Source organism: Anas platyrhynchos, chromosome 2 (assembly GCF_047663525.1).
Source record: "Anas platyrhynchos isolate ZD024472 breed Pekin duck chromosome 2, IASCAAS_PekinDuck_T2T, whole genome shotgun sequence".
Classification (NCBI taxonomy): Eukaryota; Metazoa; Chordata; class Aves; order Anseriformes; family Anatidae; genus Anas; species Anas platyrhynchos.
The window spans coordinates 101,156,105-101,179,715 of record NC_092588.1 but is presented as its reverse complement, the minus strand read 5'-3'; the positions used below and the strand labels follow the sequence as shown (position 1 = coordinate 101,179,715).

The following is a 23,611-nucleotide window of genomic DNA, read 5'->3' as shown; positions in this document are numbered from 1 at the left end:
GGAAAAGGAAACTGGGAGGAAAGCTGTCTGCGGACAATATCCTCACAGTAATCCAGCAAAAAGCACAATTCTATGTAAAGCTGTTTGGTAATCCTCTGTTTGTATATTAGGAAATTATTAGAAGTTGTCTGTACACAGGAAAACAAACCTAAAACAATCACGAGCAAAACCCAAAAGAGATTTGTAAAGAATGAGCAGTTTTGAGCAATTAAACTATTATTTTTAAGGAATTAAATAATGAGTAGACAGAACATGGTAGGTTTAATTCTCTCGTTTCAGCTCTTAATTACCACTTTTCATTGAACTGTCAGAGTGCTTCACAAAGGACATCTTTGCTAACAGTGACCAGACTGAGGCACAGACAAGGGGCGTAATTTGACTAAGGCCCTTTTCAATAAAAATATTTGCCTTGTGAAGCTTGGCTTGAAAAACTAACACAGATTGGCTTGAATATTGACAATATGACATTCTCAAAAATAGCCTGAGTGAGCGCTTAGGATAGATGTCAATATGGCAAATTAAGGGAACTTGCCTTACTTTCCATCTTCTGTAATGATCTGAAACAAAAAGTACCCAGCATAAAAATGAAATACGTGGCAGAAACTCTCGAAGAAGCTGAGGGGGAACATGAGGGAGCAAGGACGAAGAACACAACTCCAACTGAAGTGTTTAGCAATGTCAAGAAGTAACAAGCAGGAGCCAGTTTCTGCCTTTACTTGGCTTGAGCAGTGCCGATTTCCCCATCAGTCCCCTAGAAATTGTGGTATAGGTTGCTACCACATCACAAAGGTACTGTAGCACAGTGGGAAGATGGAAGATAATGGTACATGAGAATGTGTGTGGAAACACACACCCCTGCTGGAGAGAGAAATTTGCAGAAATAGGTTATTTGGCTCACAAAATTCTAAGACTTCTTCCTCCTGAACAATGTCATGTCAGCCTACATGAAGGCCTGATGCCCTAAAGTGCAGGAGTGATAACTATGTAGCTCTCCCAAACTGGAAGGAACCCAGGGAGCAAAACCAAGTGACTGTGATTAATTTAGATTATGGACATAAAGATTAAAGAATGCAATAAATGTATATTACTGAGTGGCCTGAGAGCACGTGCAATAGCTATCTACTCATCTGCAAGAGCTTGAAGAGTGTAAACACCGCAGAAGGAGAGTAATTGCTTAGGATGGTACAGAAAGAAGCAAAATAATTATGAGTATTTGGATGAATTTAAAAAAAAATCAAGTTGAACAGCAGGGAAAAAAAAGTCTCGCCGAGACTTCATCTGATTGTGCATCCCATAGAATCTGAACTCTTTTAATATCTAAAAATAGACCTAATTGATCTAATTATACTTTTCACTCTCTAATTCCTATCATGCCATAAATTACTCATCAAAGCTGCTAAGTATAACCTGTTCGTAAGTCTTTCACCCTGTGGTCCAGAACCTCAGCTGCTGGAAAGCTGTTTAGCCACAATGATTTGCATCGTGCTGTTCTGATACCCAACTGTTCACAATTTGACCTTTGAAGTAGCTTTTAGGCTTGATTTTGCTACACAGAAGAACGCACACATCTCCAAAGCGTTACCTAAACAAGTAATGTTTTCACACTGACTCCCAGCGTTCTTTTACCAACTTCTAAAAATGTCACCAAAGCTTGTTTAATTACCCAACCGTTCTTTATTCGCTTCCATGTCAAATCAGCAGCATACAGGGATGTTTCTGGAATTTTTCAAGGCTTTACCTTTCTGTTATCTCTCCGTAGCCACATTTATATCTGCATCTTGCACATATCTGTAATCACTATGTTAATACATGTGGCTGACAGCAGGGTGCTCAGATACTTTCCTTGACCAGTGCTGAGCCATAGATAATAACCAAGCTGCTGTATGGCAGCTCATCACTCCCACTGGTCAGGGAGCCCCTGTTCAACCTCTGCTTGGGGTTAGTTTTGAGTTGTGAGCTTTCTCCTTAGCTCTCTTCCGTGTAGATCAGGATTTATTTCTTTTAAAATCTTTCCATTTCCTTAGTTTCCACTTTGCAGCCCTCCTTCAACCACTGAAATTGTACGTTACAGGAATGTGTATGCACGTGTACCTATGTACAAAAGTGTTTGTGTGTAAACGTACAGACATAGAAAAATGTTTGTGTATATACAGCAGTTTTGCGTACAGTTATTTGTTCCCCTTAGAGGAGAGGATGCTGAGGATTGTACGCACATGTAATCAAAGGTGGGAAGCATTCCTGAGCATCAGGATTAAACTCCCTGCCTGAGGCGGTCGAGTTAAACGAGGGTGCTTGTGTTGCTTTCCGTAACTCTGGTGGGGCTGATGTGTAGCTGCAGAGGATGCATTGATGTGCGGTAGCACAAGAAGTTAGGGAGAACAACAGCAAAACAGAAAGCATGTTGCAAGGCAGAAGATAAATTATTTTTTCACTGAGGAGAGTCCATTTGAGGTAATGGAGGGAGGGATTTCTTTTGTCAGTTTCCTGGCAGAAGACAATTTGTCATTTTCTTGTGGAGACCACGTTATTAAGTTTGTTAAGAAACGCTGCATGGGATCCAGAGGTTATGAAAAAGATGAGCTGTGCTGTACCCAGAGCCAGCTGCATGAGATGAAACATTTTCCCTCCAAGTAACTTGGTAACGAGGCCAAGATGTCTCGTCATTGTCTTTTTCCTGAAAGCATGGGCCAATGCACAGATGCTGGCTGTATACGACTTGCTAATGTTCGTGAGGGTTTTCTGAGGTTGCTTATAGGCTGAAGCAGCCAGTGCCGCTTGCTAGGAGGACAGCGCTATTGAGGTGGGCTATTCCTGGTGTATTTCTACCCATCTGCTGTTTGTCCTTGGGGAAACTGTGTCAGGGTGCCTTGATTTTCCTTTGCTGAAAAACGTTTTCCCGGGGGGAGCTGTGGGGCAGCGCTTCTGCTAGGCAGTGCTGCGGGCACCCTGCTCAGCTGGGCAGGAACACAACCACTGCCTGATCAGGGCAGCACTCACGGCCCTTTGATTACCCGTGAATCCATCCCAGTCACAGTGGACACAGTCACTTCTAAGTCACTGGCCTGTGATGAACCACAATTTATATTTTTAGAGGATGTGAGAATCTTGAGTTCACGGTGTTTTGTAGAAGTAGCGTATTTCTTACTCTAGAAGCCTGTCTCTTACTACTTTTTCTTTTTTTTTTTTTTTTTTTTTTTTTTTTCTCTTGAGCAAAGGGTGCGCTGAAGTGAGCTGAATGGACTTGAGGAAGTTTATTTAGTATTCCAGAGAAAAGGCCTGCTTCTCAGACAGCAGAGTTGTGGTGACAGGGGGGAATAATAAGGCATTCAAACTGAAATCAATCCAGCAGCTCTTTAGCCAATACCTGCAGCAAATTTGGCATATTAAAGACCTCTTGGTGCCAGCTGATGAAATCATTTCCAGCCACTTTTCTTCCACCACACAGATAACTGCTCCTCCTTCAAGCGTCTGGCACGATGGTTGTTGTGGAACTACTGAAAACAATAAAACATGTTCCCACAAGGTGTTTAAGTTTACAACCTGAAAAGGGGTAAAGTGGATGCCAAGGATCCCAGTTGCCCTGAAGTCTTCATTTTCAGCTTTGCAAAGGTAGACATTATTTTTTCAGCTGTAACAAGAGGCACAGAGCTGGAGCTGTGTTCTGGTTTGTGAGGTTTGGGCTGGAACTCCTGTGGTTTATATTTAATATCAATCTATGGGTTCAGCAAACAGAAGCAGAGGATAGGGAGGGAATTCTGTTCATTGTTATTAAATACAGACACGTAGAAGGGACAGGGTCTGATTGAAAACTGTGTTTTTCAATGAAAAATGTACACCTACTACATGTTAGCACAATTAACGTGTGGTGTTTCTGAAATTAGAGAGAACTTACCAATTAAAAATTATTTCTCTCCTTTTCCCTCTGTCCGCTTGTAGTTTAACCCATTTATTTGTCTCGTTGTGGTTTTGCCGTGGCTTTTTCTTCTTTGTTTTCCCCTACTTAAAAGCTCATTCTCTGTAAAGTCAGGCAGCGAGTGGTCCCATTCATGTCAACACTACAGTCTCCGCGCTGGAAGTGTGCACGCACCCCCAGATGCAGAAAAGCCTCCTGAGATAACTGGCCGTAGCACATCTGTGGATCAGCCTGCAAATAAGCTGTGCTTCAGATGGCAACCAGCACCGCTGGAGCAGCAACCCCAGTCACCATGGGGAGACTCTTCAAAGTGCACGGAGTTAAGTGCATGCATTACCGTGTGGATGTGGCTCAGTCATTTGTCTTCCTGATTAAAGCCTTTGTATAAGCATAAGTAGAGAGCATAACTCACTCTGGGTTGAAGGAAAACTAAAAAAGTCCCCCAAAGACAGCAGGACATGCTCTTACTGAGCCCTAATGCAAGCTGTAATTAAAAAAAAAAAAAAAAAAAAAGCTTGGCAAAAAAATATTACCCGATTCTTGCCATAAAACCTGGCAATCCCATTAAGTTCAGATCAGTTGAAGCAAATGTGCGTGAAGAAACAGTGGTGCCCCTAGGGACTCTGCAAACCTGAATATTAGAAAACTCCCATCTGGTGATCAGCTTATGAACCAAAGGAAGTGTAGAAATTTGCTGGCAAACTCTTCAAAACTCTTCTGCGTATTGAAAAGACATTAGTGGAGAGGCTATATTTTGCTTGGTATTGTTTCTATTACATCTGGTATGAGATCTTGGTACCACTGAGTTCAGCATCAAAACCCAAATGAATTTTAGTGGGGAGAAGATTTCACCTCAAACGAGGTTACATCTCAGATGCAGTTTTGCACCTGGCTTAGTTCTGGCATGTAATTTGGTGATCTGATCGTTCTGATGACAACTGTGCTAAAACACAACCAGCGCTTCCTGTCCCGTGCTTGAATCCCGTGTTTGCTTGTGCCATGATCTCGCAGCACAGGTGCAGACGTTGGGGCTGCACTGAGTGCGTTCAAGCTGATCCAGGCCTTTTCTACAGTAGTAAATGTTTTCTCAACGTGCTGAGAAATGCAGTCTGTCATTTCAGCAGCCATCCTCCTCAAGGGTTTGGCAAGGATCACAAGGTGCTTGAGTAGACCGGTTAGCTGAGGGCAACCTGTTTTACATGCCTTGCCATGCCAGCAAAGCCCAACTCCGCAAATTTAGCCATCCCCTAACTGAATAAGGCTCATTTGAGAGACTATGGCATCAACAGAAAGATTATCTGTAACATCAGTGAGTTTTGTGGCAGCCTGACCTCTTCAGCATTGTCCCAGGGTGTTGCATACCATCCCTAGGTGGGTTTAAGGAAAGGTTGGACGTGGTGCTTAGGGACACGGTTTAGTGGTGATAGTGGTGGTAGGCAGCAGTTGGACCTAATGAACATGGAGGTCCTTTCCAACCTTAATGATTCTGTGCTTTGAGCCAGTGTGAATGATCTGCCCTTCCACCGGGTCTTGCACTGAGTCACTGCTGGCTGGCTGCTGCATCTCTTCAGACGTCTGTTCAGATGTATTCTTCAGCACCAAGGAACATACACGCCCATCATTTTTCCTAGTTTCTTTCCCTTGATGCTGCAGAGGAGCCATAGGTTGCTGACTTTCAGAGAACAAGTGGAGATGTCTTCTTTCTTTCCTGTATAGGAGTGATTGTAATTTGAGGGAGATGATCCTATTCACTTTCTTTAAGAAGGTAAGAAAGATTCTTGAAGAAGTAAAAAGGCAAGTTTTGCACAACAAAAAGTCAGCATAAATAGACATATTTCCCAGAAAGTCTTGCCACGTTAAAATGGATTGGTTTGCAGCATTTCAGACAGTTGTATCTCCCATTTTGTTTTAAAGAGGCTCTGTTCACTGTGTAGGAGACAGAAGAGCGTCTGAAGGAAGCTTGCAGGAGCAGGCAGCAGAGAATTCAGGAGAAGGCAACAGATACCATGTTCAGCAATATGCAAGGAATGTGTTTTAAGTGTATTTCCAGTACCTTGGCATGTCCTTAAGAGCTCTTGAAAATAGTGAGAGTTAAACACAGAATCGGATACTTCTCCTGAATGGGAGCCGAGGGCTCCAAATAGACAGGCAGCATCTGTCCATCCTGCCTCCTGTGCTGCATGCTTACGTCAGGGAGTCTCTGCAAGGATGTAAGGGTTTCTTGCAGGATTTGTCCAGGAATTCGTAGTTGCCTTTGGATGTCTATAAGAAAGCTGCCTGGCAGATGCTGTGCTAGTCTGCATCTCAGCCAGAATTTTTAAGAAATTGCAAATGGCAATAAATAATTTCCTTAGCAGGATAGGAAGGTTCCTATTTGTTAAGTGTGAGAGCTTTGCTCCTCCAGCTTTAAATGGGAAACATGTAAATGTCTTTGTAGTCAGAGCAGGCTTTTGCACTGAGTTACCCCTGGTTTTGTAAACAGGTAGAGTACCCTGATCAGCAAAGAGTTGGGTAGGTGCAGTTTCAATTCCAACCCGTGAGTAGTCTGACTTGCTCTTTGCTCAGCTACTGCACAAACAGTAGTGCCAGGATGTGCTCTAGTATTCCAGTGGTGGTGCCCTTAATGAAGCAGTTTGCTGTGTGGCATATGAAATATTTAATGGGAAGCTGGCTGGGGCTTGTATTAGTGCTTTGCAGACTTCTTAATACGTGTTTCCATGTACATGCCTGTCAAGCAATTGCATTTTTATGGAGTTTCAGGTGAACTCCAAGCGAAGCCCTAGATGATGGGTGTGTTTGCAGGTCTCTGATGCAAGAGGCTTTCCATGTAAATATTCAACGCTCTTAAAAATTGAGTGGTTTTGGCCTCTCCAAGCTTGTAGTATTCCCTGCTTTCCTCTGTGCGGAGGGCTTACAGAAACATGGCAGGATCTGAATTCCCTCCATAAAACTGACTCCACTGGTTCTGCACATTATTCTCCCTGTCTCCCATTTAGCGCGTTAGTTTGCTGACAGTAGAGTACACAGCACTTAGCAGCTGGTTTGCGGAACCATCAGTCAGGAAATTATATGATAAATAGGAGGTAGCTGGGTTTAGTGGCACTTTATTCTGCTCCAGCAGTTTTAGCCTGACTTTGGAAAAGTCATCATGTGGTTTTTCTTAAGGGTTGCAACAGGAGATGGCTACAGTGTAGTAACTTATTACACATACACTTGAGTTATGATGTTCCCCAGCTGTATTGCTCATGTGTAAATAATAAACGGTGAGATGGGTAATTATGTTGGGTTTTGATATGCAGCTCTGCTCGGTCGGTGCAGGGCCGATGGAGACAGCTCCCTGTGCCGTGATGGAGTACGGCTGCTTCCCAGATGGAAACTGCAAACAAGATGCAACCAAGATATACAAAGGATCTTAATGTGAGAGGACTCGGAAAGGTGTTCCTGGAGATTTATGTCCCATGTGTTCAATACAACTTGTTGGTGCTCTGCGCGGCACCGGCCCTGCAGAGGGGAATACCATTTTTGAGTCATTTAAAGCGCATTCTCTCTTCGCCAGATAGGGGATGATAGATGATCGCGTTCAGCTCCAGCGCTGGCCCTCCGGAGGGTTAAATGGCCTTTCCCTGCATATCTCGGGGGTAGGTGCTCAGCGTGGGGCAGCCTCGGCCGGCTGGGACCCATCCTGCCTGAGATGGAGCAGAGAGGTACACTCAGACACATCTCTTGTTCCCCTTTTCCCATGTACACATTGCTGGCTGGTAAAGAATGCATTTCGTGAGGTGGAAGCAAGCATCCTTCATTCAGACGACAGCTCTGTGCTCGCCAGGCTCTCCGGTTATCCCTGACCCTCTGCTCCTCCCGCTGAAGTCCAGTTTGTGTAGCAGAACTGGACTGAAAGCTGCCATGAGGTCAGGTTCCCGGCTCCCATTAGTAAGCCACAATTATTTTTCATTTCTGGTGCTAAGCCCTGAGTCAGTGCGTGGCAGAAATGTGCTGTGGCTGATTGCACGCTAGCTGATGTTTCACAAAAACAAGCCCTGAAACTGGGCAGGCAATTTCAAATGTTTCCAGACTTCCCTGAAATATTGGAAATATTTCCTCACAATGTACGTGATTTTCCCTTCATCTCCTGTGTTTCTTCCCTGAGGGCCATGATTTTTGTTACTCTAGTTTTTCCTTCCCTCTTCAAAACAATAACAAATCAAACCAACTTTAGACAAATGCCAAGGGAAAAATCCTTTTTTTTTTATTTTTATTTTTTACCATCACTAGTTGGCGTGAGGCAACTGTTTCCATAGATAACATAATATAAGAAGAGGATTACATTTTGATGAATAGGAAAGGCAGCACATACGAAGAGAAGATACCTTAAGAGTCAGCAGGCAAAACTGAAGCAGGCTTGGTTTTACACCGAGTGCATAATTAAAGATTTTTTCTTTCTAGAAGCATTTTAGTAAATCCATGACATGACCTAATGTCTGTACTTGTCAGCTTTTAGTGTCGGATAAACACATGACCTCATCCCGAGTGGCAATCAGGTAATAATTGGGCAGGATCTGTTTGCTCTGTGCCACTGGAGAGGCTCAGCACTTCTCGGGGAGCTGTTTGAGTTTCGTGCACTTGGGATGCAGCCGGGGATGGCACGGGCTGACCCACAGCCTCTGTGCATGCCAGTGACAGAGGTGCTCGTCCACAACCAGGAGGCGATCCCACCGCAGGCGTGGTGGGGAGATGTGGGGTGGGCTTGTGCTCGGCCCCTTGACAAGAGCCCCAGCGGGAGGTGGGGGCGAGCAGGGGCAGCCCAGGCGCATTCCCCCTTTTGTCAACCTGGTCGCTGGGGCTCTCTGGAAGCAGTAGGGAGCGGATTCGTGGCAGCTGCGAGCCCCGTCCTTGGAGGGAACGGGGCAGGGGAGTACGGCAGCTGAGGGTCTCCGGGTCTGCAGCCACAGGGACAAAGCAAGCACTCGTCCTTTCTAAGAGTGGTGTATGTAACAAACCCCTTGTCCTTAGGCAGATTCCTCCTGATGTGTCTGTCTGTCCGTGCGATGCGATTAAGCATCTCCAGTACGGTGTTGCTCCATTGCATTTCCTTCTTAACTTCACTGTCTGATTTACTCCAGATTGTCGTTTCTCAGCAGGCTGATTCAGTTTTTCTTTCCGTTGTAGGACTGTGCACATCTCTGAGGGTATACATTTTTATTGTATTGTGTTCTCTGCCTTCCCTTTTCTTCCTGGGATATATGTTCTTGTTTTAATAAAAAATAAATAAATCAGGAATGCTTATGAAAGGCTTGATGGTCCTTTTGATCTGACACTTCACATATGGGCACATAATTATTTATTAAAGATTTCTTTATGTCCCTTTCCATTTAAGCTATAAAAAGAGAATACTGAAATTAGTAAGTAGATACTCATGCAAATACAGTGGGCCAAACATTCAGACAGACCTGACTGACTGCAGCAGGAAAGCAAAATTCGACCTGTAAGTTTTAGAGCTGTTGGCACACATTTTAACTATCTTTTCCGTTTTGATCAATGCTGTTTCTAAAGAGTCAACGGAGATACTCAGATCTGGGAACCTCGCTTGTTTTTTTCAGATCCGCCTCACCTCTTTCCAGCATTCCACCCTCCTGTGCCAATTGATGCGAGACATCATGAGGGACGCTACCATTACGAACCATCTCCCATTCCTCCTCTGCATGTGTGAGTATTCAGTATTTCCCCTCTGCTTCAGCTGACTGGGCTACCTTGAAGAATGGGCAAGTACGTGAATCTTTGCCATGCTTAAAACTGTGCACCTGGAGCACTTTGCCAGTGTAGCCGAAGAGAGAGATTTACTTTTAGAAAGCATAGAGGGTGTCTGTTTATAAAGCAAAACCAGGCTGGTGCCTGAGGAATTCCTGTTCTGGTAGGTGGCTGGCAAGTGTTACCTATATATTTTGCTGACATTTATTCTGTGTGCTGTTGTTCTATAAATACTAAATTAAAAAGTGCCGAACCCTGTGAAACACAGCCAGGCAAAACATGTATTTTGTCTGGATTAGGCTTGGGATTCTTCATAGCTAAAATTCCCTCTTGTGCCAAAGGTTCTTTTTCCAGTGAATGCTATGAAGCATAATGAAATTTTTGGTAAATTTTCATAGTCCCTGTTGTGTGCACGCACAGGCAATCGGTTGATTGATGGGAATGTCACCCAAACAAAATGGCAAATGTGATAGAGCACATGGTTTACACAAAGATAAAAGAAATGAATACCAGTGATAACATGCATTAGAAAAGGGTGGTAGTGGTGAAATCCTGTAGAAATAAATATTATCTTATTCTATATGTGGAGACAGATATCAGCGTTGCAGAATAAAACAGTTGTGTCCAGAAATCTGCTATATACCATTAAAAATGAAGCTGAAAAGCAAGGCTTAGTACTTTGCTAAAAGGCTTGATATATACATTTAATCATATCTACTAATCACCTCTCATACTGAGAAAATAAAAGAAGAAAAGCACAAGTAATACTTTGAAGAATAATGTGAGTTGTTTAGATGGCAGATTGCTTTGCTATGGCTATTAGTTACAGCTGTGTAATTACATATATGCAGAAGAAAAATGAAGTTGTTTTAAAACAAGTCCTCCTCTGTGAGCAGAATTAATTGATATTAACAATCCTAACTACATGCCCAAGTACACACACAATATTTTACTAACAGTTTTTTTGGATCAGTCTTCTATTACTGAATTGTAATTTTAGAGCAGATTTGCCTGGAGGTAAGTAATAAATCTGTGTTGCAGTCTTCTTGGGCATTAGAGGAAAAGTGGGTATTTATAGAAGGGGAGAGTGCAGAAACTTGTGATTTATTCCTGAGTTCCTCTGATGCATCAGTATCTCCACCGCTGTCAAACACGTTATAAAGTATACTCAAATACACATTTAAATTTGCTGCTAAAAACATTGTAAACTGCAGGAGGCAGGCTCATACAAAGTCATTACGGTCATCCCAGATTTTGCAGTGTATATGAACATTTTGACTAGATGTTTCTTGGCACTTTTTTCCACTGTTTTCAAAGCAGAAGGAAATAACCTGTGGCTGGGAGCTCAGGAAAGGGTACTGCTCCTTCTGAAGCTAATGAGAAATTTGTCTTCAATGTGAGCAAGACCATGGTAGGAAGTCCTAGGAAGCAATTCCTGTGTTGTTGCAAACAAGGGTACCGGTTCCATGGCTTGCCAGAGCAAGGGCAGCAGGCCTGAGCCTGGTCGGCTGGTGAATTAGATCCAAAGTGGATCACTGATGTGTTTTAACTTACATTAGCAGAGGGACTTCTTCCAAAATCTGAGCACCAGCTGTGAGCCTCCACCGAGTCTCCTAATCCCATGCTGTATGGGATCCTGTCTGGCCCCATGATGCACCCGTGGGCAGGGGCTTTTGTGTGGGTACCTCGCATCCGCTGCTTTGGGTGACTATGGGAAATGGGGAGTAACATCTATACTGACAGAGTGCCAGGGTTCCCGTAAGAGCTCCTAAAGACGTTGCCTCCTTTGGAGTTCGGTGGTGCTCCCCTCTGGCGCCGCGCTCGGTTGCAGGGATCAGAGCAGTGAGTCACACACGCCCCATGTCCCGCTACCCCGCCGGCCCTGCCTCGGAGCCCTGACTCAGCCGGGCCCTGCAGAGGCTTGTAAGAGACCAGGAGATCTTAACGCTGTGCCGTATGGCTGCAGGCAGTCGCTTTGCAAACATGCTCTGATATTGGCCCAAGCTCTACGCTGAAAGTTTCCTTGATATTGGCCATTTATTTTTCCATAACCTCCTGTCAATTCTTCTGCTCATTTAGTTTGTGCCACAGTTAAAATGATGAGCTCTAATAGACCCCTGGGCCATTATGGTCAGTGTAATTAAATGTAAATTCACAATTACGCAACTTAAAAAGAAAAAAAAAGTGTGTTGACTCCAAGAGCTTCTTCGTAGGTTCTAAGGTTTCTCATGCTTTAGCAGGTTTCAGGAATATGTTTTAATGGTTGTATGTGAAAGACGCCAACAGTTTTCTTGTGAGTTTTACAGACCCTGGTGAAAGTATCACTTAGGAGTGTTAGATTTGGGATCTTTTGGAACAATTGTTTGCAATGCAGTCCTAATGTCGTAGGAAGGAAGGAAGGAAGGAAGGAAGGAAGGAAGGAAGGAAGGAAGGAAGAAGAAACGAACAAGAGAAGCAGATACGAGAAAATATTTGAGAATTCTGAGAGAAAATGGCTAGAGCAACAGTGAGGATACGTTTACCCACAGTTTCATCAATGACTTCATTGCATGAGTAGTTTTTCTCCTTGGCTTCATAGCACCTTCAGATGTGGAAAAATAAAAAATATAAAAATAAAAAAGCAAAAGAATTGGAATAATTCCAATTATCCAAGCTCCTAGAAATGTGTTCCAGAACCTGTCAAGCCTTAGTGAAATTAGTTAGGAATAATACAAGTGCAGAAAAAATGTGGAGGGGGCCTTGACCACATGATATCTACAACATATGCGCATAGTTTTGAACAGTGGCCAAATCAAAAAAAAAACAAAAAAAAAAAACAAGGGGAGGAATTTTTAAGGTGTTACAGGTCTCTTATGTACATCCAGCTCTAAAGATATGCTCATATTTACATGTATGATTTTTGTAGTTTAATTGCTGATGGGCAAAACTATATCCCAAATTTCACCCTGGAGCCAAATTTTATAACTGAGTTATAAACCCCTAAAGCAGGGGTTTATGTTTATGATAGAATTGCTGACAGATGCTTATGTATACTAGGACTAGCAGGCATTGCTGTAATTATGCTATCGTATCCTATCATTAAAGATTTCAATTGAAAGAGGTTTATAAATTGCTCTTCTTCTTAGATAAACCACCCTACATTAAGGCATCAACGATATGGTGCAGAATTAAATTAAAATCTCATAAAATGAAATATGTTCTGTATTAGCTGTTTGACACTTAATTTGCCTCTGAATGAGTAGAGGAAATCACAAATTAACCTGCCTTTGTTTTTCCAACCATGGCTTATTAGGTGTTAGAACAACTGCAATTACAGACCAATAATAACCCCCAACCCTTATGAATATGTACTGAAATATGTCACTTTGTGTTACCAAAACCTGTTTGTTAGGACTGCTTAGTTATCCTGGAATTTCCACAGTACATCCTTGGTTTATACTTCAGGGAAGACGTATGAAACTTCAGTCGTTCTTTAGCAGCAACATATGAACACTGTAATTGGATCCAGAGCATGTGTTTTCCTATTTTTTTTTTTTTTTTCAAATTCAAGGCATGAATCTTAGTTTTCAAGATATTTCCAGTAAACTGTAATTCAGTTTTACTACTTTTCATTGAACTAGCAAGATAAATTACTTGTTAAATATCATATGATTAAAACATACCAAAAGAAGCATGGCTTTAATAATCCCACTGCTTGTTTTGGTTTCCTTTGTTGTTGCTTTTGTCTAGCTCTTTCTTAATTTTCAAAATTGATTTCTGAAGTCAGGTACTAAAGCAGAAACTGAAGCTAAGCTCATTTTTAGTCCTTGACATTTGCCAGGCCATCCAATAGAGAGAGACCCCTTCTCCAAGTAGTGTCCAGTGATTCAAAATCATGCTGCTGCTGAGGGTATTTGAACATAAATTAATACTTTGAGCATGCTACTTTTTTGTTTTTATTTTTCACTCCTTAGGAGCCAAGTCATAAATTTGCTGTTAGCTAGCTCTTAGTCATCTGATATCTTTGTTGGAATGAGTCGTTAGCAGTGAGCAGAGCAGAATAACAGCATCTCGACTATTTGTATGACAACACAAATGTAAATAGCTTTATAGTGCCACAATTTTAAAAATTCGGCTTAGCCAGGATGAGAGTTTTGTTAATTAGAAAGAGAAGGCTCCAAAGGCAAAGACTAACTTCTGCTCACAGATTTAACTGCAGTGCTTTAAGAAATTAGTTTCTGTGGTCACTCATCCCCACATCTTTAGGGCGCTGTGTTAACAGGTTTCTCCTGATCTGCTTATTACAGAGTTGGGTTGGATGGCCTTTACTCAGACCTGAGGTAGTATTGCCAGGTACCACTTGTGGCTGTGAAGAAAGTCTGGCCCACAGAGGTGAGGCAGGGGACGTTTGCAAAGTGGCAATGTCTGGAATGGCTCCAGAGTGCCTGTGCACGTCCTCAGGGTGGTTAATGGGCATGTTGTAGGAGGCTAGTACAAAGTTAAAGTTTCAGGGCTGAACATACCGCAGGAACCATGCGTGTTCCCAAACGTTCGTCCACTTAGTCTTCATCTCTCTTTCTCTTGCCATACCATTTTCTGTTAGCCCTGGGCTGTGAGTAAGGGAGCGTGAGCAAGGAAATCCAAATGAAAGTGAGCCGATGTTACTGCACGCTCACAGCCAGGAGGAAGCTGCAAGTTAAAGCTGCTGTCTTGTAACTTCCTTGAATCAGCAATACTCCAGGCTCCTTTTTTCTAGTTGCTGATTGAGGCTTGCAGGGATCCAAGTTTGGCAGTCAAAAGCTCCGAAATTACGCACATGCAGATAATTATGCATGTGCCTAGCAGTAATCCCTTGAACAGATATTTTGAACTGCGTGAATGCACCGGCACTAAAACAAAGCATGTGTTCTGTTTGCAGTCAGCTTCAAGTTCATAAAAAGAGAGTCTGATCCTGGATATGTTATTTCATATCTAATTTATACAGACATCAGTTACACAAGGGTGAAAAAGAAAGAAAAGTCAGGCCCAGGCACTTAGCTTTCATCACCCCCTGATTTTGCAGTAAAATGGGGGATGTCCAAATATGAGAAGAGCAAAGCGTTGGCCTTGCAAATTGTCCTTGATGTTGAGAGAAACTGCTTGCTATACGGTTCATAGGACATTTTCCTAACCTTATCACAGATATTTTGATTTTAACCTTATACTTTCTTTCCTAAACTCTTACTTCTTTTAAAAATCTTAGTGTTTTAACCTCCTAAATCTTCTACCTGCCACTTTATCTCAGTGTACCTCTAAGCCAGAGACTTGACCAGGAGCTTCTCAGTTTGTCGGAGGATTCATTGACTCTCTTACAGTGGGAAGGAGAGCCCCAGCCAGTGTGAAAAACATCACTGGCTGAATTGGCTTTAATTACTTTAAGACTTGGAAGAAGTTTTATGGTTTAGCCTGTAGCCATTGAAGAATAAAGGCTGGGAAGATCTTAGGACATGAAAAGATGACAGTAGTTATAATCTTTCCAAAATCATCCATGAAAGCATTTTCTGTAAGCAGGGAGAAATCTTGAATAGGAAGCACCCCAAGAAACCTGTCCCTGGAAGTGGGTAAGGTGCAGCACCAACTTAAGCAGTTAATATCCAAGGACATGGTTACCGCAGGCATTTGAGAAGGAAGCGCTGTGGTCCAGTGTCTTGGTAAGCTTATTTGATTTTAGTTTATGCCATGGATATGCACATCGTAGGCTCTGTAGGCAACACGCATGCCTCTTGGTGACAAAGCGGTGTGCTGATGGTAATTCGTAGAAGTAAAATAGCAGGGTTGGATGCCCATGTGTAATCATCAGGAGTTTTCATTTCAGTGCCAGACCTTTTAAAAATCGGGGAAGAGGAGGCCTGAGTCTAGGCCAGAATTGTGCTCTTTCATGCAGTATGTAGTGTTGCATCATTTAAAATAGTGAATCAGTGTTCTGTTCAGCTGGTACTACTTGTTTAGTAATATTTACCATAAGACTTTCAGATCATAAATTCTCCTTTGCAAGCACACTTGCAGAGCAGCTTCAGAAGCAGACCGTGTTTTTAAAAAGTATCTGAAACTGGGCAAAGTTTGGAAAACACATGATTCTTTGTTTGGTGGCATATACTGAAGGGTGGAAAAAAATTGGTAGCTGCTACTGTTAACATTTGTGATTCTAAAAGCTGGAAGAAAAAAAAATGTGCGTGCATTAAAACAGGGAAATATTTTTGAATGTAGCTGTTTTACATAAATTATTTTACATTGATTTGGTTAGGTAAGCTCTAGTCTAAAGTTTCTGCACATTCCATTGAAGTCTTTACATTTCTCCTGGCTTTCCTTCCTTCTAGAAAAAACAGACAGTATTGAGAAAATAGTATCTTATTTAAAAGATCTTTTATGCTGGCAAATAAATTGTAGATCAAATGAGGATTCATCGCTAAAAATCATCCCCATTTTTAGCAAGCACATTTACATGAAAGCCAACAGAATTGCCTCTAACTGCACCAGATTAAATTTGGTTCACATCATTCATCTGTTTCTGTTGCGGATAATACTTTGTGACATAATCATTTTCTCTGGAGTAGCTAATTGTAATGCCAAGGAACTACAGATTTATAAAGGAGAAACAATAGCGGCAGATAAATATTGCTTTAACAGAGAGTCTTTGTTCTTATACAGTGAGCTTGATTTCAGGATGGCTGGGGAAGTTATAGCAATTGAAACGCGAGGAAAATTTTGGTGAGGCTTTTAATATAGAAGGAAAATCTAGACCTTGTAAAATGCAATGATTTGTTTTGTTAAAAACTGTTTTGTAGAAACTTTCCCCCAAATTTCTATTCATCTCTTGTGTTAAGAAAAAAATGACAACAACAAAAGACATAAACACAGACCTCATCTTTTTCTTTCTCCCTGCCTTTTCCTGCTGTTATCACAAGCTCTCAGAGGCTGTCTGGTGCCCTGACAGCCACCCTATAAAGCCACATGCACAAGTGGGGTTCACCTCGTATTCTTTCGTGCTTCACGGAGAGCCAAAGATGCTAGAGAAACAGCAGTCCCCAGATGTATGAGAAAGGCATGCCTTCACCAGTGGGCTGCTGGCTGACCACCATTCACGATACAGTCACTCGGTAGCAACAACAGCTTGCAGGACAGATCCTGGCATGATGTAAAGGGAGGAAAGAGAGGGGAGATCCTTTGGTGGTCGCTGTATTAAGTACACCTGAAAGGCTGGTTGGCACAGGTTCATCTGGGGGGACCTGAATCCAGTTGAAAGGGATTCTTAGAGTGGTTTGCATGGATTATGGTGCTGAAGAGAAACAGCTTCTAGTTTTATCAGCATTAAGGTATGTATTACCACTGGACAGCAGTGCCACTTGGCTGTTTTACCCCATCTAGGCTGTTAACAACACTTAGACGAATTCCCGGCTGCCAGTGAGAAGTGGTTCCCTAAGGCAGGCTTTCAAACCAGCATAAATTAAGAGCTGATGGAAGCAAAATGAATGGCCACCAAAGTCATGCCTCAGGACACCTTCTTGCGTGTAACATTTTGCTGTAGACTGAGGAATAACTAGGCATGGCTTCGAGCATTTAGGATGCTCCCTGGGTGCGTGTATCTGTACAAGTGTGCACATTTGTGTGCATGTGCATGCGCCCTCTTCATATAATAGGGTGAGTGTCTTTTCTTGGGTTTATTATCATGGACTTGGCCTGAGTTATTTTTGATTTTTACAGTTAAAACTAGTGGAAGGATCTATTCAGAGTCTGAGAAAGATGGAAAATAAGAGGGAAAACATGAACAAAACAAGTAGGAAAAATATTCATGCACAGAACCACAGAGGATGCAAATCAGTGGGTCATTGTCTTAATTTATCATTTAACCAAAAAATGCACAGAATAGCTGCAATACCAGAGTTTTTGCTACTCGAAATTTATATTATCTCATTCTGTTATCAGCTGCAAAGAATGCAAGCTCTAAATATAGTGCACATTCAGAGGCTCCGAGCCTGTGGTTTCTTGGACAAAATTCCTGTGTTCTTTGTGCTGTAGTCAGCAGTATTAGTCGAGTGAGCAGATATTGACTGTGGTATTCACGTGCAGTGAACCAGAAGCAAGCCAACTCTATAGAGGCTGCTGTCAAACTTGTTGCAGTGGCCTGTGAGGTACTGGACTGTGACAGACTCCTTTTTTTTCAGTACAATTCTTCCACTCATGTTAAATCTTGCTTCAAAGAGAACTGAAATGTTACAGTCTTAGCGTTCTTTCTTTCTTTTTTTCTCTTTTTTTGCTTTCTTTTTTTTTTTTAAGTGTAGTGGTGAGATTTCTGTGTTATGAATTGGAAGCCCCTAAAGTGAGAGTAGGTATAAACTGGAAGAAATGTGAGCATTGAGTATGTCTGCAGTGTAGGAGCACAGAGCATCTTCATCGTACTCTCACACAGTTCTTCCCCAACTTGGCTTCTCTCCTCCCCCTACAAAGGCATCACGGCCTATAATCTTGGAGTATGGATTGAATTTAGTTCTGAATTTTTCAGAAAAAAAAGAAAAGGCAGAAATTAAATACCACCTTGCTTCTACCACCCTTCACTCAACCCAGTTTATTATTTATATGCATGTATGTGACCATATTTGTTTGCATATTTGTAACAGAAAACAGAACAACAACAGAAAGCTGTTGTTGATCGTGCTTCTGAGATGTAAGAGACTAAACTAGCTACCCCTTGCATATTCTGTATTATATGATGCATAAATTAAAAAAAAGGACCTTAATTCTACCCGTAGGAATGTGCTCAATAGGTATTTTGTCTGTGTGCCTCAGGGTAGACTGGGCCAACGTTTGTGACTGATTTTATCGATTAATAGAGGAAGTGATTCAAAGAAAACTGTCATGCAGTTTGATTTTTGCTCTTAGGATGGTTTACATGACCAAAGGAAGACTTGGGACTTTCTTTTAGAAGATGCTTTTCATTGAAGCTGGGGCCTATGTACTTGCTATTAAAAACTAGGCAAGGATCTGTTGCGTAAGCCCTTCAAGCATTGAAGCTGTAGGTCTGATCCTGCAGTAGGTTATGGCTGCATTTATAGTTGGCTTTGTAAGGATGTTGGTAAGTTTCTGGAGACCCCGCAAAGGTTAGACACAGAGGCAAAACATCCTGAAGAAATGAACCAGGAATACGTTTCTTCTCAAGGAATGAACTGACCTGTCTTCTCTTGAAAGCATTATTTATAGGGTGCTGTGACCACTGGTGTTAAGGATCAACAGAAAATTAGGGAGTATTTCACATGAGAGAGAATTTCTAAACATATCAGATTTAAGTGGCTATCTCTTTAAAGATACACATCTTTCTGTCCCGCATCTCCTGCTGAAATTCAGCCTAGATTTATCATGGCTTTTTCTCTGGCCTGTGTAAGAAAAGATTGATGGTCTAGTCCAGTTTATAGAGGCCACCAACACAAATAGCCCCATTTAACAACATTGTAGACAGATTTGGTGGGGAGGGCAGGAGCTGTATGACCAGGAGCAATCAGGTGTTCTCAGCTTCACTGTGGAAGCTCCCTATCAGCGTACATCATCAAGACAGTACCGGGAAAGCTTGCAAAGCTGGTCTCTGCCTTGGTTTGCTGTACTCCTTCCGTGAACATCAGGCTTTTCTAGGAACTATGTTTCTACTCCGATCATTAGATTGAATTGTGAAGGTGCAGAGGTAGCAGATGTGTAGGTTGTCCTGCTGGTGCAGCTGTGTCCCACATAGGCCAGTTTGTTCTTTTTGGGGTTTTCATCTGCAGCCATTGCTAGCTGTTGTGTTTAGGGAATTAATAATGATTCCAGCACTTAGATACTGCATGCATGTCAAAGACTTCAAACCTGAACTTACTACTTCTACTACTACTGCCAAAACATTCATTTGCTTTACACTTACTTAATGCTTGTTTTTCACATATTTTCCCCCTATAGCCCCCGTAGAAGTGGTGCTCCCACCCATTTGGGGTTTTTGAGGTTTTTAAAAGATACAGCTTGGCTCAAGGAATGCTTTTTAAACTCCAGTTCTGCACACAAATAAAGCAAGAACTGCAGTGTGAAGTCTTTGTCCCTTGCTTCTTCTGACGGCTATGGTATTCCAGTCATTATACATTCAACATTGGTGAGAACCGACTTGTAGTGCAGATTATGTAGCATCACAATGGCTTTCAATGCCTGCAAGATCAAATAAAGAAACTGGCCCATGTAAGAGAAAACTTCTTAGCCTGACATGAGAACTGAGTATTTTCCCACTCTGATTTGGTTGCACCCCAGCCGGTCCCCACAGCTGGACCTTTGGTACCGGAGTGGAAAATACAGCAAGCAACTGTTGGCAGAATTTCTTTCTTCCCCCTCATAGCTTAGATTTTTCAGCCTTCACCTTTGCTATACATCGTGCTTCACAGAGCTGTGCATTCTGCTGCCCTCGTGGATGTTGGTGCTGATCTTTTGCTTGTCTGGTGTTTGTGGTGGTGCTCGGAGGCAGAGAGAATGCTGTCCCCTGGTTTCCTGATAAGCAATGCTCACAGAGAGCTGAGAAGCAGCTGTGTTTTCAGTGACTCCTTGACTTCCAGTCCTCAGTGCAGCATATACGTGCACATGGTACTGACACTGAGTTAGCAATAAAGAGTAATGCTCTCAAAATGACTCCCCCCCCTCCCCCCCGCCTTGTCCAAATTAGCTGCCATGGATTGATGTGGAGTGGGACGAGTCATGTCTGAAATTGCCCTCTGTATTTTATGCAGACAGTAATTTCTGTACATCCTTGTAATTGTTTTTGCTGCAGGTGGTACTGTTAGGTGAGAAATTCTAGCTGGTGTGCTCTACGTTCAGTAGTAGTGGCCAATCCTTGTGAATATCAATTTTGGGCTGTCTGGTAATGTTAGTACAGAAACGAGAAGCAAATCCTGCCACACCTCAACAGGAATGATTAATGCTGAACCTTTGCATCACTGTTTCTGTTAAGGTTGTGGTCCTTTAAAGTTAGAATTTGTCAAATGTTCCCTTCACAAGCAAATGTTGGTAGCAAGTGCAATATGACAGACAGGTCACCAAATGTGTATTTTATTGTTATCAGCTTGCTTTTGTTTTAAGCAGTTGAGATCTGATTTCAGCATGTATAATTAGAATTGAAGGAAAGTTTTCTTCCTTTCTCTTCCCCAAATCTCATTTTTGTGATGTTGTGGACATGACTTAAAATAGGAGCATGAAACGAAAGCTGAGGGGTTTGGTTTGCTTTATTTATTTATAGTTTGGAAAAAGAATGTTTCTTGCATCACAAAACAGCCTTTGAAGGGGGTGTTCATATGAGGTAATGTGAGAGGCTTTTCAGGTATTTTAAGGGGCTGAAGAATTCCTGCTTTCTGCTGTCTTAGCGGAAGGAGTTAAGGGAAGAAGAGAAGCACAAATTCGCTGAAACAATAGTAAGCGTGACATTCTCAAGTGCTGGGCAGAGAGGGCTTATGGCAGTGAAGGAAATAAATGAGGAGAGAGGTACTTGTAAGTACTCTAAAAGCTTAGTTCTCTAAAAATTTCAAAACACTAAATTAGGGGAGTAATAACCCATTAGTTGGAAATGATGTTTTTAAGAGAGCAGAGTACTTGTGAAATTTAAGTATCAGTTGATTTCAAAGTCTAATTTTATTGTCACCAATCCCACCCATGCCAAGAAAAACTTCCCAAGCATACCACAGGAGCGTTGGTGAGGCTGACACCAGGCTCGCCCTCTTCTTTCTGGTCAGGCGATCCCCTGGCAGGTACAGGAATCTGGTCTTCAGACTGTCAGAGTAGATCCCAAGGAGCAATAAAGTCTTTCCTCAGAGGGTGCACATGGGCAGGAGCAGTGTTTGCGTGCTGGCTGCGTCCTGGTCCCATCTGTGAACAGCAAAAAGATGAATGAGGAGGAGTTGCAGAAAGCATTTCAGCTCTCTTCTTAGCTCCCTACCGTTTGGATGTTCTTTCCCCAGTCACGCATACATGTACATATGTGCGCCTTCTCCTCTGCACATAACAACTTCAAGGATATTTTGTAAAAGACCTTCAGGCATTTTCTGAGTGTTTTTGAACCACTGCGCCATTCACCGGTGTATTTGCTTGGATAGAGGTCTTCTTTGATGAGGTTTTTGTCATGCGCACCCACTGAAGTTTCAGTGTACTCAAGCATTAGAAAAGCCACTATTTGAGCGTCTTTGTTTTCTTTGTTGAGCTGTTTATTTTGCTTTCTTCCCACACAGTTCCCTGGCCTCGCTCTGACAACTGCTTTTCTGCATGAATTACATTCCTCGGGGCCGCAAGTCTCCTAATTCTTCCAGTCGATTTGATTCCTGCCTGTGTGATTAGTCCTCTGCTCCAGCATAGAGTTGGTCTTTGCCAAGCAAACTGCTTGCTAAGTGCCTTTAACATGAAGACCTAACTACATTTTTTAACCTCATTAGTGCGTAGGGCACTGCTTCATTCCGGCTTAATAACATGGCCACTATTGAATCATCACTTGCTCTAAAACAGGTTACAAAAAGGTTACCTAAGTTGTCTGGTTTTCTTTTCATATGACTGTGCTTTTTCTGGGTAACAGTCAGTCTCTTTCAGCACATGTCCAGTTTTAGCTTGGAAGTCCCTCTTGGAAAGGAAACCCATCAGTTCTGTTCAGTCAGATTTGTGATGCTGAAAAATTTTGTCTTTGAATCTTCAAAAGATTTCTGGCACCTATTTGGAAACAGCGAATCTAATGCAACTGTAAGAAAATGTGATTTGGGCAGAAAAGGAAAAGAGGCTTTGGGGGAGCTGATAAAATTCCCCCATTTGTTTCACCTTTGGAGTTACAAAGTTTGGAGTTACATCTTTGGAGTTACATCTTCACCAGTTTAAATGCAGACTTCTCACTATAAGGCTGGATTTACAGCCATGCAGCCGCAGTCTGCGCTGGTTCGCTTTGTCTCACAGGACCAATTTTTAGCTGAACATATCGTCACTGAAATTTAGATTTCAGTTGCAATTGCCTGTAAACTTGAATGGAAAAGATATTCCTGGACTTGAAAATGTTGTAAATAGACTAAAAAAAGAAAAGTTTCCTAAGAAGACAGCGTCACCAGGGAAGCGGGTAAAGAAAAGAGGCACTGGGTCACATGCCACTTGTGATGGTGCATTTGTGCAGTTGCATAGCACAGCCACTCAGAGGGTGAGACTTCATGATTAATGGTGTTTATTCTTGACAGAAGCCTCCTTTATTTATCTGCAATACAGTTTAGTGATTTTATCAGTCACCTGAATGAAAAATATTCAGTCATACCAATATTGCAGTGTAAATTGAGTAGAGTCACTTTTTATTATATCTTTCAGCCTTATCATCTGCACAGTAATTTTCTAGCAGGGGTTTGATATAGAAAGGCTGGATTTAGCTGTACTTGACACAAAGCCTCTTCAATTTCCCCTAAAAGTTCAGGCTACTCTTAGAAATGCGTATAAATATATATATAAAACCCTCTTATCCAAGCAATTTCAGGATTTGAAAGAATAAAGATAAAATGCACAAACCTGGATGTGAGAAATGTTGTTAATGTGAAAACATCTAATAGCTCTGAAGCCACTGGTGAAATGCTTTGCAGTGTTTAAGCTTGTGGCTTACTGCAGTTCTTTTTGCATGGCTACGTAGTCCGACTTTCTTCTAATCAATCATCATCCAACTCCAATCAGCATACAGGCAGAGCCTATCGCTCATCCTGGGTGTAATTTCAGAGTTGAAGACTATAATGGCCACATACAGCACATTAGTCACTGCGATAACAGCTAGTGGCACTCCTGAGGAAGGGGGAGGATGGGGGAGAGGGAGAATAAAATTCTTCTCATTCTCACAGTGCATTAGTGAAATAGGAGCAAATGTTAAACAAATGTTTATTCAATTAGCTGACTTAACAGCATTAAGTGTGAGAAAGCTTCTGACACTCCTTTGACCTG

At 42.1% G+C, this 23,611-nt stretch overlaps 1 protein-coding gene across 4 annotated transcripts in view; it reads left to right on the top strand.

The window, feature by feature from the left end:
- The window catches only part of GLI3 (GLI family zinc finger 3), a 217,507-nt gene that overhangs the window by 109,675 nt on the left and 84,221 nt on the right, over positions 1 to 23,611 (top strand). For all 4 annotated transcript variants that reach the window (XM_005014945.6, XM_027451340.3, XM_027451339.3 and 1 more), the window contains one exon: positions 9,511 to 9,616. In XM_005014945.6, the coding sequence (XP_005015002.1) occupies positions 9,511 to 9,616 (106 nt within the window). The remainder of the gene's footprint in view (positions 1 to 9,510; positions 9,617 to 23,611) is intronic.